Here is a 17,952-nt window from a genome sequence, read left to right as displayed (position 1 = left end):
ATTTGCGGATGATACAAAATTATTCAGAGTAGTTAAATCACATAAGAAACATAAGAACATAAGAAAATGCCATCCTGGGTCAGACCAAGGGTCCATCAAGCCCAGCATCCTGTTTCCAACAGTGGTCAATCCAGGCCATAAGAACCTGGCAAATACCCAAAAACTAAGTATATTCCATGTTACCATTGCTAATGGCTGTGGCTATTCTCTAAGGGGCGGATTTTAAAAGGCGCGCGAATAGCCTACTTTTGTTTGCGCTCCAGGCGCAAACAAAAGTACGCTGGATTTTAGTAGATACGCGCGGAGCCGCGCGTATCCACTAAAATCCTGGATCGGCGCGCGCAAGGCTATCGATTTTGTATAGCCGGCGCGCGCCGAGCCGCGCTGCCTACCCCCGTTCCCTCCAAGGCCGCTCCGAAATCGGAGTGGCCTCGGAGGGAACTTTCCTTTGCCCTCCCCTCACCTTCCCCTCCCTTCCCCTACCTAACCCACCCGCCCGGCCCTGTCTAAACCCCCCCCCTTACCTTTGTTGGGGGATTTACGCCTCCCGGAGGGAGACGTAAATCCCCGCGCGCCAGCGGGCCGCTAGCGCGCCGGGACGCGATCTGGGGGCGGGTCCGGAGGGCGTGACCACGCCCCCGGGCCGTAGCCACGCCCCCCGGGCCCGCCCCCGGAACGCTCCCGACACGCCCCGAAAACGCCGCGCGGTTCGGACACGCCCCCGACACGCCCCCCCGACCCGCCCCCTCCGAAAACCCCGGGACTTACGCGAGTCCCGGGGCTCTGCGCGCGCCGGTAGGCCTATGTAAAATAGGCTTACCGGCGCGCAGGGCCCTGCTCGCGTAAATCCGCCCGGTTTTGGGCGGATTTACGCGAGCAGGGCTCTGAAAATCCGCCCCTAAGTGAACATAATAGCAGGTAATGGACCTCCTCCAAGAACTTATCCAATCCTTTTTTAAACACAGCTATACTAACTGCACTAACCACATCCTCTGGCAGCAAATTCCAGAGTTTAATTGTGTGTTGAGTAAAAAAGAACTTTCTCCGATTAGTTTTAAATGTGCCCCATGCTAACTTCATGGAGTGCCCCCTAGTCTTTCTACTATCCGAAAGAGTAAATAACCAATTCACATCTACCCATTCTAGACCTCTCATGATTTTAAACACCTCTATCATATCCCCCCTCAGTCGTCTCTTCTCCAAGCTGAAAAGTCCTAACCTCTTTAGCCTTTCCTCACAGGGGAGTTGTTCCATTCCCCTTACCATTTTGGTAGCCCTTCTCTGTACCTTCTCAATCACAATTATATCTTTTTTGAGATGCGGCGACCAGAATTGTACACAGTATTCAAGGTGCGGTCTCACCATGGAGCGATACAGGGGTATTATGTCATTTTCTGTTTTATTCACCATTCCCTTTCGAATAATTCCCAACATTCTGTTTGCTTTTTTGACTGCTGCAGCACACTGAACCGACGATTTCAATGTGTTATCCACTATGACACCTAGATCTCTTTCTTGGGTTGTAGCACCTAATATGGAACCCAACATTGTGTAATTATAGTATGGGTTATTTTTCCCTATATGCATCACCTTGCACTTATCCACATTAAATTTCATCTGCCATTTGGATGCCCAATTTTCCAGTCTCACAAGGTCTTCCTGCAATTTATCACAATCTGCTTGTGATTTAACTACCCTAACAATTTTGTGTCATCTGCAAATTTGATTATCTCACTCGTCTTATTTCTTTCCAGATCATTTATAAATATATTGAAAAGTAAGGGTCCCAATACAGTTCGCTGAGGCACTCCACCCTCCACTCCCTTCCATTGAGAAAATTGTCCATTTAATCCTACTCTCTGTTTCCTGTCTTTTAGCCAGTTTGCAATAGAGATGTGTATCGTGTGATCGATCGTCTTAACGATCGATTTCGGCTGGGGGGGGGAGGGAATTGGATCGTCGCGGTTTTGTTTTCTTAAATATCGTGTAAATCATAAATCGGGGGAGGGCGGGAAAACCGGCACACTAAAACATCCCTAAAACCCACCCCGACCCTTTAAAATAAATCCCCCACCCTCCCGAACCCCCCAAAATGTCTTAAATTACCTGGGGTCCAGTGGGGGGTCCCGTTGTGATCTTCCACTCTCGGGCGTCGGGCCACGGGTGCGTTGATAGAAAATGGCACCGGCGCTACCTTTGCCCTGTCATATGACAGGGCAAAGGTAGCACCGGCGCCATTTTGGTTCCTGTTCCCCGACGTCACGAGCATAGGAGTTCGCTACCGGACCCCCGCTGGACCCCCAGGGACTTTTGGCCAGCTTGGGGGGGGCCTCCTGACCCCCACAAGACTTGCCAAAAGTCCAGCGGAGGTCCGGGAACGACGTCCTGCACTCGAATCGTGTTGCCGTACGGCCGGCGCCATTTTGCTGTACGGCAAAAGCAAAATGGCGCCAGCCATATGGCCATATTGCCGTACAGCAAAATGGCGCCGGCCGTACGGCAACACGATTCGAGTGCAGGACGTCGTTCCTGGACCCCCGCTGGACTTTTGGCAAGTCTTGTGGGGGTCAGGAGGCCCCCCCAAGCTGGCCAAAAGTCCCTGGGGGTCCAGCGGGGGTCCAGGAGCGATCTCCTACGCTCGTGACGTCGGGGAACAGGAACCAAAATGGCGCCGGCGCTACCTTTGCCCTGTCATATGACAGGGCAAAGGTAGCGCCGGCGCCATTTTCTATCAACGCACCCGTGGCCCGACGCCCGAGAGTGGAAGATCACAACGGGACCCTCCCCACTGGACCCCAGGTAATTCAAGACATTTTGGGGGGGTTCGGGAGGGTGGGGGATTTATTTTAAAGGGTCGGGGTGGGTTTTAGGGATGTTTTAGTGTGCCGGTTTTCCCGCCTTCCCCTCCCCCTTCCCCCGATTTACGATTTTTGACGAAAAATCGGGGGAATTCCTATTAAATATCGCCTGTAACGTTTTTTGACGATTTAAAATATATCGGACGATATTGTAAATCGTCAAAAAACGATTCACATCCCTAGTTTGCAATCCACGAAAGGACATCGCCACCTATCCCATGACTTTTTACTTTTCCTAGAAGCCTCTCATGAGGAACTTTGTCAAATGCCTTCTGAAAATCCAAGTATACTATACCTACCGGTTCACCTTTATCCACATGTTTATTAACTCCTTCAAAAAAGTGAAGCAGATTTGTGAGGCAAGACTTGCCCTGGGTAAAGCCATGCTGACTTTGTTCCATTAAACCATGTCTTTCTATATGTTCTGTGATTTTGATGTTTAGAACACTTTCCACTACTTTTCCTGGCACTGAAGTCAGGCTAACCGGTCTGTAGTTTCCCGGATTGCCCCTGGAGCCCTTTTTAAATATTGGGGTTACATTTGCTATTCTCCAGCTTCAGGTACAATGGATGATTTTAATGATAAGTTACAAATTTTTACTAATAGGTCTGAAATTTCATTTTTTAGTTCCTTCAGAACTCTGAGGTGCATACCATCCGGTCCAGGTGATTTACTACTCTTCAGTTTGTCAATCAGGCCTACCACATCTTCTAGGTTCACCGTGATTTGATTCAGTCCATCTGAATCATTACCCATGAAAACCTTCTCCATTACGGGTATCCCCAACATCCTCTTCAGTAAACACCGAAGCAAAGAAATCATTTAATCTTTCCACGATGGCCTTATCTTCTCTAAGTTCCCCTTTAACCCCTTGATCATCTAACAGTCCAACTGACTCCCTCACAGACTTTCTGCTTCGGATATATTTTAAAAAGTTTTTACTGTGAGTTTTTGCCTCTACAGCCAACTTCTCTTCAAATTCTCTCTTAGCCTGTCTTATCAATGTCTTACATTTAATTTGCCAACATTTATGCTTTATCCTATTTTCTTCTGTTGGATCCTTCTTCCAATTTTTGAATGAAGATCTTTTGGCTAAAATAGCTTCTTTCACCTCCCCTTTTAACCATGCCGGTAATCGTTTTGCCTTCTTTCCACCTTTCTTAATGTGTGGAATACATCTGGACTGTGCTTCTAGAATGGCATTTTTTTAACAATGGCCACGCCTCTTGGATTTTTTTTTACTTTTGTAGCTGCTGCTTTCAGGTTTTTTCTAACAATTTTTCTCATTTTATCAAAGTTTCTCTTTTGAAAGTTTAGCATGAGAGCCTTGGATTTGCACACTGTTCCTCTTCCAGTCATTAAATCATATTTGATCATATTATGATCACTATTGCCAAGCGGCCCCACCACCGTTACCTCTCTCACCAAATCCTGTGCTCCACTGAGAATTAGATCTAAAATTGTACCCTCTCTCATCGGTTCCTGAGCCAATTGCTCCATAAAGTTATCATTTATTCCATCCAGGAACGTTATCTCTCTAGCGTTACCCGATGATACATTTATCCAGTCAATATTGGGGTAATTGAAGTCTCCCATTATTACTGCACTACCAATTTGGTTAGCTTCCCTAATTTCTCTTAGCATTTCACTGTCCGTTTCACCATCTTGACCAGGTGGACGGTACACAAGCGATTTCTACCCATAAAGATTCAATTTTGTATTTAGTCTCATGCAGGATGTTTATCCTGTTGGACTCTATGCCATCCCGGACATAAAGCGCCACACCTCCTCCCGATTGCTCCTCTCTGTCATTGCGATATAATATGTACCCCGGTATAGCACTGTCCCATTGGTTATCCTCTTTCCACCATGTCTCTGAGATGCCAATTAAGTCTATGTCATCATTCACTGCTATACATTCTAATTCTCCCATCTTACTTCTTAGACTTCTGGCATTAGCATACAAACATTTCAAAGTTTGTTTTTTGTTTGTATTTTCATTCTGCTTTTTAATTGATAGGGATAAGTTAGAATTTTTTTAGCTCAGGTGAGTTTTTAGTTACAGGCACTTGGACTACTTTTCTAATTATTGGAACCTCACTGTCGGGATGCCCTAATTCTAATGCATCATTAGTATTCTTTAAAGATACTTCTCTCCGAACCATGCGCTGCTGAGTGACTGTCGGCTTTCCCCTTTGTTCTAGTTTAAAAGCTGCTCTATCTCGTTTTTAAAGGTTAGCGCCAGCAGTCTGGTTCCACCCTGGTTAAGGTGGAGCCCATCCCTTCGACAGAGACTCCCCCTTCCCCAAAAGGTTCCCCAGTTCCTAACAAAACTGAATCCCTCTTCCTTGCACCATCGTCTCATCCACGCATTGAGACTCCGGAGCTCTGCCTGCCTCTGGTGACCTGCGCGTGGAACAGGGAGCATTTCAGAGAATGCTACCCTGGAGGTTCTGGATTTAAGCTTTCTACCTAAGAGCCTAAATTTGGCTTCCAGAACCTCCCTCCCACATTTTCCAATGTCGTTGGTGCCCACATGTACCACGACAGCCGGCTCCTCCCCAGCACTGTCTAAAATCCTATCTAGGTGATGCGTGAGGTCCGCCACCTTCACACCAGGTAGGCATGTTACCAGGCGATCCTCATGCCCACCAGCCACCCAGCTATCTACATTCCTAATAATCGAATCACCAACTATGACGGCCGACCTAACCCTTCCCTCCTGGGTAATAGGCCTTGGGGAGATATCCTCAGTGCGAAAGGACAATGCATCACCTGGAGAGCAGGTCCTTGCTACAGGATCCTTTCCTGCTGCACCTGGTTGGTGTTCTCCCATCATGAGACCTTCTTCCTCCAAGGCAGCACCAGGGCTGCCAGTCTGAAGTTGGGACTTGTCTACTATGTCCCTGAAAGTCTCATCTATATACCTCTCTGTCTGCCTCAGCTCCTCCAGGTCTGCCACTCTAGCCTCCAGAAATTGAACTCGTTCTCTGAGAGCCAGGAGCTCTTTGCAATGCATGCACATGTACAACTTCTCACCAGTGGGTAAAAAATCATGGGATCCATCAGGTCTAGAGGACACATATAAAGAGCAGGTAGTAAAATACTGCACGGAGCGGCAGTAGCCACAGAGGCATTCACGGAGCGGGATGCCAGTGGCCAGTGGTAGGTGTCCATATAAAGAGCAGGTAGTAAAATACTGCACAGAGCGGCAGTAGCCACAGAGGCATTCACGGAGCGGGATGCCAGTGGCCAGTGGTAGGTGTCCACCTTCACGGAGCGGAAGGATGGAGGGCTGTCATCTCCCAATTAAATAAATAATAAAAAAACCCAGGGATGGGATCCATCAGTTCTAGAGGACGCATATAAAGAGCAGGTAGTAAAACACTGCATGGAGCGGCAGTAGCCACAGAGGCATTAACGGAGCGGGATGCCAGTGGCCGGTGGTAGGTGTCCACCTTCACAGAGTAGAAGGATGAAGGGCATCCATCTCCCAATTAAAAAAAGAAAAGAAAAAAAGAAAAAAAAACAGGGATGGGTTCATGGGCTTATAGGTATTACCAATTATTAGGCTTTTCAATATTTGATGATAGTTAATGTGACTTTCAAGGCATTCTTCACTTTCGGTGCATGTCCGGCATGACTCCTTGCTTCAATGACAGGGGAAAAGAAAAACTGATACTTCACACATTTCCAGCATTGCCCTCTGCTTCATGGCAGAGAGCTATGCTGCCGCTTACCCAACTAATCAAACTTAATATTTCACTTGGAAGCAGCTCCAGCACTGCTCTCTACATTAATGGTGGGGGTGAAAAGGGAATTAGAACATAAGGTTACTAAGAGCCAAGAGAAACAGTTAAGTATGAGAACAAATGTGTGAAGCTTGCTGGGCAGACTGGATGGACCGGTTGGTCTTCTTCTGCCGTCATTTCTATGTTTCTATGTTTCTATGTGACACTTGATGCAAAAGACTGGGAAGCCCCCCTCTTGCTGCTGGACTGCTGCCTTCATCTCATTTTTGATCAGTTCCTCGTTAAGTTTTAAGTTGCTATGGGAGAAGGAATGTGTCTAACGTCCTTTAAATGTATTAGTGAATTCACTATGTGTCTGGTAGTGGCCTACCGGGGTCTGATCAAATTCTCAAAGTTTTTGTTGATGGTTTGTTGTTTTTTTTGTGAAAGTGGCACCTGCCTATAAATTAAGGGATGAGCTAGGGGTGGGTGGGCGAGGGATGGGAGGGTTGGGAAATACAAACAGTCTAAGTTCAGTTAGTCAGCCTGAGTGACTCACTGCTCTCTTGATTAACAAATGTTGGTCCCTATTCAAACCCAATCACACTACCTCAACACCTTTCCAAGGTGAGTAACTGAGCTGAACTATTCAACTTTTTTACTAAGGTATACACTGCTCCTAGCTTATTTCTAGCTTCTGCCTACTTTTTGGGTTGGGTTTTTTTTTTTTTTGGGGGGGGGGGGTTTCAATACAAACACTCAGTTCGTATTAAATACAAATACTCAGTTCTTTAAAAGTCTGGAGAACACTCAGTTCTGCAGACTTTTAAAAATAAACACACTACCTACTGCTACCTTATTGACTGACTAAAAATACAAACAGTCTAACTTGTTTATTCACTGCCTTTCTGACTATTAAAGGCACAAACACACTAAATAATATTCCCAAATAGTTAACTTTGCCCCAATACTTTTAAAAAAGACAATGTCCCAAGCAAAAACTTACTGATTCCTTTCAGCCACCAGCAAGGTGATCCTCTGCTCTCAGTGTTCCCACTGGAATGTGGGTCACTGAGCTCTTCCCTTCTAATTTATAATGTGCTTCTAAGGTAAATTAGTGCAAAACAATCCCTTAGGAGATGTACACAAGCGGATTGTGATACATTTCAGGAAGACCTTGCAAGACTGGAAGATTGGGCATCCACATGGCATATGAAATTTAATGTGGACAAGTGCAAGGTGTTGCATATAGGGAAAAATAACCCTTACTGTAGATATACAATGTTAGGTTCCATATTAGGAGCTACCACCCAGGAAAAAGATCTAGGCATCATATTGGATAATACTTTAAAATTGTTGGCTCAGTGTGCTGCAGCAGTCAAAAAAGCAAACAGAATGTTGGGAATTATTAGGAAGGGAATGGTTAATAAAACGGAAAATGTCATAATGCCTCTCTATCGCTCCATGGTGAGACCGCACCTTGAATACTGTGTACAATTCTGGTCGCCTCATCTCAAAAAAGATATAGTTGCGATGGGGAAGATACAGAGAAGGGCAACCAAAATTATAAAGGGGATGGAACAGCTCCCTTATGAGGAAAGACAAAAGAGGTTAGGACTTTTCAGCTTGGAAAGGAGACAGCTGAGGGGGGATATGATAGAGATGTTTAAAATCATGAGAGGTCTAGAACGGGTAAATGTGAATCGGTTATTTACTCTTTTGGATAATAGAAAGACTATGGGGCACTCCATGAAGTTAGCATGTGGCACATTTAAAACTAATCAGAGAAAGTCATTTTTCACTCAATTCACAATTAAACTCTGGAATTTGTTGCCAGAGGATGTGGTTAGTGCAGTTAGTGTAGCTGTGTTTAAAAAAGGATTGGATATGTTCTTAGAGAAGTCCATTACCTGCTATTAATTAAGTTGACTTAGAAAATAGCTACTGCTATTACAAGCAACAGTAACATGGAATAGACTTGGTTTTTGGGTACTTACCAGGTTCTTATGGCTTGGATTGGCCACTGTTGGAAACAGGATGCTGGACTTGATGGACCCTTGGTCTGATCCATTATGACATGTTCTTATGTTCTTGTGTTCTCTGGAATTCATTGCCAGAAGATGTGGTAGGCAGTTAATGTAGCAGTTTTTGAAAAAGGTATGGAAAGATTAATGGAGAAAAATCCATAAACTGTTATTAATCAAGTAGGTTTGAGGAAAGCATCTGCTTATCCTGGGTGTAAGAAATGTAGCATGAGTTATATTTTCTATTGAAGCATTAATTATACTGATGCCGGAATATGTATTTCTCTGAATGTGAAGAAATATAGTAAATTGCCCATCCAATCTTCCCAGTATGTTGACTGAAGACAAATGTGAGACACGACTAGCCATTGAATGGAATACATATCTAAAGACTGACTGAATGAGATACCCCAAAAACCTTAAATAATGATTGTCTCAAAAGCCAGACACAACTAATACAATTGACTACACAAAGGCTGAACAATGATCACCTCAATACATATGTAAAGGTTAATTGAATTGAATAAATATACATCTCAAGACTGATCCAATCATCTCAAGCAATAGATTACACAATATGTCTTATATTTCTGCAATTAGGGGTAGATTTTAAAAGAATGCATGTGCGCTACTCGGCATACACACATCGACACCCAATTTTATAACATGCGCGCGCAGGTGAATGCGTGTTATAAAATCGGGGATCAGCTCGCAAAAGGGGGTGCACACTTGTGCATCCTGCAAGTGCCAATGCCTGTGGCCTTCTTCAGTTCCCTCCCAGTCCGCTCCAATTTTGGTTGCGCACTGGGAGGGAACTGACGGCATGCGATCCCCCGGCACAGCGGCAAATGGCTGCTGTGCCGGGTGCCTCTAGCCCCGCCCCGTCCCCTTCCCCTTCCCGCCGCTTTTCCGAGGCCCCGGGACATACGCACGTCCCAGGGATTTACGCGCGTGACCAGGCCTTTGAATATTGGCCCAACGCACATAAGGCCGGTCACGCGCGTAAATCCCCGGGATTTACACGCGTAACACTTTGAAAATCTACTCTTTAATGCACAAACTATAAAAACCAAGAGAAGAAAAAGCAAGAAAACAAAAGAGAAGCCAGTACATGCAAGAGATCCAGCAGGACAAACAAGAGAGAAGTCAAAAACAAAAACTCCACACTAAGGCAAGATCCAGAGGCCAGAACCAAGAGCACTGAAGAATTCCTGCTTATCAAAGCGGCCAGCACAGGAGGACCAGAGATCTGCTGATTTCCACACATAAAGATCATCACAGAGAAACCACAAACAGATTTCTGCAGTCAGTAAATTAAGACTAAAAATCAATTTATTATTATAAAGAAAAGAGTGCTTTCTTTTTGCATATTTCCCCTTAAAGATTCCAAAAGGGAAATTGTAGGTATTTGAGTGAAACTAAGTATTCTTAAATTGTAATTTAGAAAATTGCCAGTTACATTGTTGCAGTAAATAGCTAACGGAGCATTTAATCTATTATTTTATATAAAGAAAGTACTGATTTATATACTAAACTAGGCTGTTCTTTTCTCAGTGGAGGAGGGTAGATATTGGCAAATATTACCTTCTGGGGATAGTAGTTATTGCATTTAACTTTTATCTTAATGTTAACATATGCAAGGAATTGTAGTTAGATAATAACCTTGTTATATTTAATAAATACCTCCCTTTGTCATACAAAAGCATAATGGAATCTATCTACTATTTGGAATCCTGCTGGTACTTGTGACCTGGATTGGCCATTGCTGGAAACAGGATACTAGGCTTCTTTGACCCAATATGGCAGTTCTTTAATTTCTTTTTTTTTTTTTTAATCTTTTTATTTGAGCCAACAAATCAATCCCCATAACAATAAGCACAACAATAGTCAGACAATAGATGTGCAGGATGAGAAGCAACTTGACACATGAAACCTTTTCCCTGGCTTTTGTGCAAAACAGTATGCAGAGTCCAAGAGCCTGTACCTAGTTAATATTGTTTTGCACATGCACCCTGATTGTCCACTCGTTATTTGATTTTTGACCACCTACGTCCCTCTAGGCACTTACCGCCCATTATTACATGTTGGGTGCAGGCCCTGCTAGGTTTGGCTCATGCGCTGGGCGATGCACCTTACTCCTCTTATGGGGAAGAAGAGGTTCTCATTGGCAGCAGTTAGGGAGGAGAGTCTGGCCAGATCTCTCGCTTTCATGCTGGCAGGGCCATTTTGGGTTGAGCCCTCCCCAGCATAACCAGAAGTGTGTGTGCATGCAAGTGTATGTGCCCACTAGAGTATGCATACAATATTGTGTGTACTGAAAAGTATGCAAGTACTTTGGGGAGGCGGAGATAAGCATATTTTAAAACCTGCACAAATGGCTCAGTGTAGGATCTAAAATACTTGATCAAATATCTGCACATATATGGGGCTGCATGGGGCTGTGTGGACTTCTTTGAAAGTTAGGCTCCCTGCTTTAAATTAATAGATGATATTTTATATGTTATTTGTTTATGTATTTTTCATTTATTTATGCATACTTTGAAAGAAAGTGAGGGGCACAGAAAGCAAGAACCTTGAAATCTTGGTTGGAATGTAATTATTTTGAGTTTGCTACACATTGTTATGCATTCTATCTAACATGTGTCCTCCTCTCATTCAGTCTTAGTGCACATACAAACAAATGCAAACACATATGCATTTATGCATTTATATATCTACATAATTTATTTTTTTTTGTGTGTGTTTGTGAAGATGGGGAACTTTACTCAGGAACATCCATAAACGTCATGGGAAGTATGCACACCATTTTCAGACATTCACCAGAAAACAATTTGAAAACACATTCCAGTATACTGTGGCTTGATGGTGAGTAGGTCTGGTTGCTAATAAAACATATCTAAGAAAGGGACTGTAGTATTAAAGGCATAGTTGTTTTGCTTTATATGTAATGGAAGTTTTCCATTCTGGTTGAGTTTTCTTTGCCCAGAAAAACAAATGACCTCTTCTATCAGCATTTAGCAAGCAGTGTATCTCATAGGGATGTGCAAAAGCAAAAAATTTGTTTCTGTTTTGTTCTTTAATTTTTGGGGATTTTCATGGTTTGTAATTTTTTTTTGGTCAAATTTGTTTTTGACAAATAGTGCTTGCTGTTTGCAAATACTTGCACTATTTGAAAAAAATGATTTGGAATAAAAATGTTCATTCTATTTTAAATATGGTTCATTTCAAACAGGCCCATTCATCCCATTTTACAGATTTATTTCAAATGAATGCACAACCCTACAGTCTCACTGTTGCCAAGCAGAGGTTTGGCCCATGAGAACTGTGAGACATACCAGCAGCAATGCATATTGGCTTACTTTAAAACATCTATATATTGTGAAGTTGTAGATTTTTATAATAATTTTCTTCTTGAAATATAGAATCCTTTTTTTTTCTTAGTTTGAAAGTGTTCCATGGAGCCAAGTCTCGCTAGTCCTACAATGGAGCAACTGAACCTTGTACTGCATGTGCTGACACTGCACAGGGCCTAGATGCAGGTGGCATGTCATTCAGTCAACTAGTTTGATTGAATGCCCAGCTGCTTTATGTTAGGAATAAGCTACACTTGTTCCTGGATGTGTCAGGGAATATTACAGGAAACTACAATCTATCATATGAATGCAGGCCAGTGGTTATCAGCCTGGATGATGCCCAAAAACTGGGCAAGAATTATCAAAATTGAGAGGTCTGTTTTGTATTTCTTTCTAATCTATTGCTATATTACAAAGAGAAACAAAACAATGTTTAGTTGTGTCTTGAAGAAAATAAAACTTCCTGTTTTCAGTAAGAAGAGTTTAAAACGGAAAAGAAGTGTTTTAAGGGCAGATGAGAATTGGTCAGTGCTGCGGCAGCTCATTTACACTGTACTTAGACAGCAAAGGAGCAGCAAAAGAAAAACGAGCCCTGACTGGAATGATTCCTGACACGAGCCATGACGGAACATCACATTCTACGAGAAGTTCAAATAAGATCAAATCCAATCCTTTATGTATTTTACAGTCAGGGTTCACTTAAGATAGGAATTTAGGCCCCAGCTCATGTTTCTCTTGTTTTGCATTAGGACAGTCCCTGTTATTTATTGTCATAAGAAGTCTCCAGATTTTGCTGTTTTGGATGTTAAACCTTTGGAAGATTGCACTTACTGTTTTTAACCTCATGAAATTCCTTTGCCTGCCTCAGTCTTCATTTGTGCTATATCTGTCTTTTGCTAATGTTACTCTAAAAAGAATCAGATGCTCTAGCTGAAGAAATTACTGTTATGGTCTCCAGAGTTCATGTCCTACATTACGTTGGATTACTTTTTAATGTCTAACCAATAAAAAAAGGAATGGGGGTAAACCTGCATGAAGTGGCATTTACTACCCAAAATAAAACAAATCAAATTAAAAATATTGAAAATTAAAAAAAAAAAAAAAAAATCATGTTGGGCAGGTTGGATGGACCACTTGGGTCTTTTTCTGCAGTCATTTGTTATGTTACTATGTTATTATCACAACCTGCAAAGGATCCAGTTTTTTCCCTGGACCAATATTTTAACTGGAACGCTGCACTAGAATTGTTGTATCTAATATGTGACATCCCTTTGTTTCTCTTGGTACACAGAGCCCATTTTTGTTTTTGCCGATGTGATAAGACGCAGTGAAAATGACGCTAACGGAGATGATGACAAAGTGTACATTAGCTTCAATGAGAACTCCTTGGAGTATAATTTTTTGAACAAGATGTTAATTCCAAGGATAGCCAGAGTGTGTAAGGTGAGGCATGCCTGAGATTCTCCTCAGTACATAAAAAAAAAGTAATTTTCTTTTTGTATTTTCTAACTGCTATTGGAAATCACTTTGAGAAAGGACCCTGAAGAAGCGGGTTTATTTTTGGTATGTATTAATTGCAGCTCTGACTTAACCTCTCATGTCGGTGGATGCAAGTTAATTGCATGTCAATGGGTCTGCTGTTGGATACTGCTGGAGCTGCACCCATCAGCTTGCCTCTAACCTGTGTGGATTTAAGACACAGGCAGCATATTCAGCTCAGATCAGTTTAAGATGATTTTTAAACTTGGCGGCAGATGTTGTCTACACAAGGGGAGACAATTTTCAAAGGGAAATCCATGGACAAACAGATGTTTGCTCATGGAGAAAAACAGTTTTGGAAATGTCTCCCCATGAAGGGAAAAGGGGAGGCACCAGGGGCAAGGTTAGGGTGAATGCAGTTAAACACCTGCAGGGATTTAATTTTTTTTAACTGTTTATTTTCAGTTTTATCAGTAAGTTAAACAATCACAACTGTTACAATACCAATCACTGAGAGAAAGAGTAACTTTGCATCCAATGCCCACCTCGCCTGCTACTAACACTTATTCCAATAAACCGAATCTAAATACCTCTGTCATGTCTGAGGTTTCTCCCAGGAAATGTGCATACTTACACTCTGGAATTCATTGCCAGAGGATGTGGTTACAGCAGTTAGTGTAAGTGGGTTTTAAAATGGTTTGGATAAGTTCCTAGAGGATAAATCCATAAACCGCTATGATGGTAATTAATAAGCAATAGTAGCTTGTGATCTATCTTATGTTTGGATACTTGACAGGTACTTGTGACTTGGATTGGCGACTGTTGTAAACAGGATACTGGGCTTGATGGACCCTTGGTCTGACCCAGTATGGCATATCTTATGTTCCTTATCTTATGTCAGATCTTCCTGAGGTTCCATAGAGCAGGCACCCCTACCCAGTTACACACACTAAGAAGTCTGACACCACAATCGAAGTGAATACCCGTCAAGCCTGAGAAGACCAGTTAGGTACACATATTTTATCATACAAGAGAGGTTGTCTGTGGAGCAAAAATGTGAGCTTTTCTACTATGGCAATTTCATGCACCTGTCAGCACCAACACACTACCGTAGGAGCAAACTTCCAGAGCGTGGCTCTCGTAAACCTTCCTGCATGAATCAAATGGTCTGTGAGTTACTGCTTTGTCGTGCTCAGGTTGTGGTCACTCCATTTACCCAACAAACATAGGCGTAGATTCATCAAATTGCTATGTGTCTTCACAGGAGGTATCCCACTATCATTGGGGGGGGGGGGTTGTTGCCGTGATAGTGGGGCCCTGCCCCTGAAAACATCACGGCTCCATGGCACATTCTTTTGTGTCATGGCCAAACACTGCAACACAAAAGAATGCAGTGAGCTACCCTCTAACACATTGATGGCCTCAATCTCATGAGACAGACATTGTCTTAAAGGGCCACTGAAAGCCCAAAACAGGGAGGTTGAGAGGGGTTCATTGTGATCCCCGTTTCAACTTGGGATTGCTGGTTGAGGCAGTCTCAACTCCCCCAAAATAAAAATAACATTAAAAGCATGTGCGCGGTGATAGTAGCAGCCCTCCCGATACACAATCCCCTCTCCCCAGCCCCTCCCATTGCCATCAACCCAAGATCCCACCTCTCTCTCCCCCCTGACCCCCCGATTGCCTCACCCAAAGATACTCCCTTCCTTTGACCCCTCTGATTGCTATCACCCAAAGATCCCCTCACCCTCCCCCTGACCTCCCGATTGCCATCAGCCAAAGATCCCCTTCTCTGAATGCCATCAGCCAAAGATCCCCTTCCCCCTTCCCCCTTCCCCTGACCTCCCAATTGCCATCACCCAAAGATCCCCCTCCCCCAATTGCCATCAATCAAAGATCCCCCTCCCCTTGGCTCCTGATTGCCATCACCCAAAGATCCCCCCTCCCCCGACTCCCTTGATTGCTTCTGCCAACCATCCCCCCTAACCAATTGCCTCACCCAAATATATCCCCTTCCCAACCCCCATGACAGCCATAGCTCCAAAATGGCGCTGACCTCACCTTATCCTAGCCATGTGACTGGAGTACGGTCCGGGGTTCGAACTCAGGCCACAGGCGTCCAAGCACTCTGGGAAGAATCAAAATTGCATTCAAGGAAACCTTTTAGTATGGCTAATTCTATATTTGTATTGGGCAGGGATGCTGTTAGGGTTCAAAGATGAAGGCTTGCTGCCAGGTTCTTCCCACAGCCCTCTACCTACTTTTCAGGAAATGCCTTAGTTTATATGCGGCAAGTCTGGGAACAGTTTCAACTTTTATACTTAAGCTTGCTTGCTTGTAGCTGGAGAGATGTGAAACAGTTTAATTTGCATTTGAATAAGTTATATTTCAGCCTAGACAGAACTTAAAAACAAGAAAACCCAAAATCTCAGTTTTCTCTATATCTGTTGAAGAAATGCATCTGATACGTATAAGTAGCGCCTGTCCCAATCTGGTGCTGGTGCTGGGCTCAGGGGCTATTGGGAAGGCTCGGGCCCATAGCAGGCCCCGGGGCCTCCAGGGAGTTCCTGTTGCAGGAGGAAAGGTTCTTCTTTTCAAGGCTTTTAAGGGTTTCTTCTTACTGGAGCTTTTTCACTCCTCAGACCAGCCACACAACAAAATACTGGCACTGAAGAAGCGCAAACATAAATTCCAAAATGCCAATACACCAGAGAAGGGTTCACCACTCAACAGCAAACAAGTCCAAAAAAATAAACCTAGTCTCCTTCAGAAGTATTAACCCTCTTCTGGACTCTGCCTCCTCAGTACCTGTTCAGTAGGGAGGGTAGCTATCCTTCTTTCTCTCACCAGCTTCTTGTACTTGGATGAGCTTCTGACTGAAATCCTGTGTATGCAGGAAAACTCACAGGACTTCTGCTCTGGTGGGTAGCTTCCTTTCTCCAACAACTCCCACTGAAGACCAATCCTCTTTCCAACACACTTTATCAGGAATTTTCTCATGAAGGCATGGGCCCAGTATTGCTACTGTCCTAGTCTGGTTCCAGTTACCTGTCGTGATCCACAACCCGCCTAAGTCCCAGCGGCCGGGTCCCTAAGGGCTCCTTCCGGGGGGGCTTCGGCTTCCAAGGGTGAAGCCACCTAAGTCCCAGCGGTTGGGCTCCTATGGGCTCCTCCCGGGGGAGCACCAGCTTCCAGGGTGAAGAGCATCTACGTCCTGCCTGAACATCTGCCTCCGGCCTGCTGTTCATTAGAGACATTGACCACCTTTCCAAGCCTCTTTTACCTTTCCTCCCACGTCCTCTTCTTGTCTGTGCACATCAATCTCCTAGACATTTACTCGTTTATATACTGAAATTCCTTCCTCTCAGTCAAACCAGGCCAACCCTATCCTTGGGCTCCAGTCAACTTCCATAGGCAGGACTAATTCTGTTTCTCTTCACTCCTTGAACCTTCACTGTGGAAGGATCTGGCCCCCTCGATACTGTCTTGGATACATGGGCACCCTAAACTGCACTGCAGACTCGCTATTCCTTAATCAGTCTTCCTCAGACTCCAAATCCTGAAATTCTACTGTATCACATTGATGCAGAAGTATTATTAAACTCATCCTCCCTTTGGAGACTGTCAATTCTCCTAAAAACTCCCACCTACACTACTGGCACACCAGATCTGTTGAGACCACTGTGGCCATACTAGTTAAGGAAATTTTTAATATTAAAAGGAAAATTTGGGATTCTCCTTATATATCTATATCTGTCTATCTTTCTATCTATCCATCTATTAGCACAGACCTCAGGAAATTCCACAAAGAAACAGCAATCTGTGACACATTTTGAGTGGCTCTGCTAGTGGATTTCTTCATGTCTGCTGCAGAGCTTGGTGTAGACCGCTATAATTGTTCAGGACTTATTTGTGAACAATTCAGTCAACCTGCAGAATTTCCATAGGTTTGAAAAATGTAGCTGGTCATTTACCAAGTTGCATTAGGTGATTACTCCGCAATGAATGCCGTACAGTAGCAATAATGTACAGTATTTTAAATACCGCGTGTTAATTTACCCTTTGTGACTGGTATGGTAATGAGATGCTTTGCAAATAAATGCAAAGTAGCTCACTTCTAGGCAATTTTATGAAAATAAGATAACATGGCTTGCCTGTGTAGAGACCCCCTGGTCTCCACTAGATGGCCTAGATCCCTCCCTTGGTATTCCAGCATAATGGGAGATGCCATCTCTTATCAGCACCTCCCCTTGAAACTGGCTGTAAATAGTAGCTTCTTAGGGCACAAAGAGAAGCTAGTGTTGTGGTTCTGGCCGCGAGTACCGCGGCCAGGCCCTTACCTCCAGGATCCCAGACCTGCTCCCACTTCCAGAGGCCTGGTTGGCGGCCTGTCTGGCGGCATCCCCGCTGGGGCTGCACCGCTGCAAGCTCTCCCATGGTCGTCCGGCTCCTAGGCGCACGCGCACGCCACTTGGGCGCTTTTCTAGGCCGTTTCCCGCCAGTGGT

At 44.0% G+C, this 17,952-nt stretch overlaps 1 protein-coding gene across 1 annotated transcript in view; it reads left to right on the top strand.

Annotated features, from left to right (window-relative positions):
* The window catches only part of LOC115099399 (semaphorin-4D-like), a 180,947-nt gene that overhangs the window by 61,730 nt on the left and 101,265 nt on the right, over positions 1 to 17,952 (top strand). The window contains exons 6-7 of the mRNA XM_029617029.1: positions 11,366 to 11,479; positions 13,259 to 13,410. Coding sequence (XP_029472889.1) covers positions 11,366 to 11,479; positions 13,259 to 13,410 — 266 coding nt within the window. The remainder of the gene's footprint in view (positions 1 to 11,365; positions 11,480 to 13,258; positions 13,411 to 17,952) is intronic.

Source organism: Rhinatrema bivittatum, chromosome 1, assembly GCF_901001135.1.
Source record: "Rhinatrema bivittatum chromosome 1, aRhiBiv1.1, whole genome shotgun sequence".
Taxonomy (NCBI): Eukaryota; Metazoa; Chordata; class Amphibia; order Gymnophiona; family Rhinatrematidae; genus Rhinatrema; species Rhinatrema bivittatum.
The sequence above is the reverse complement of the archived record's forward strand: the minus strand, read 5'-3'. Positions and strand labels throughout refer to the sequence as shown.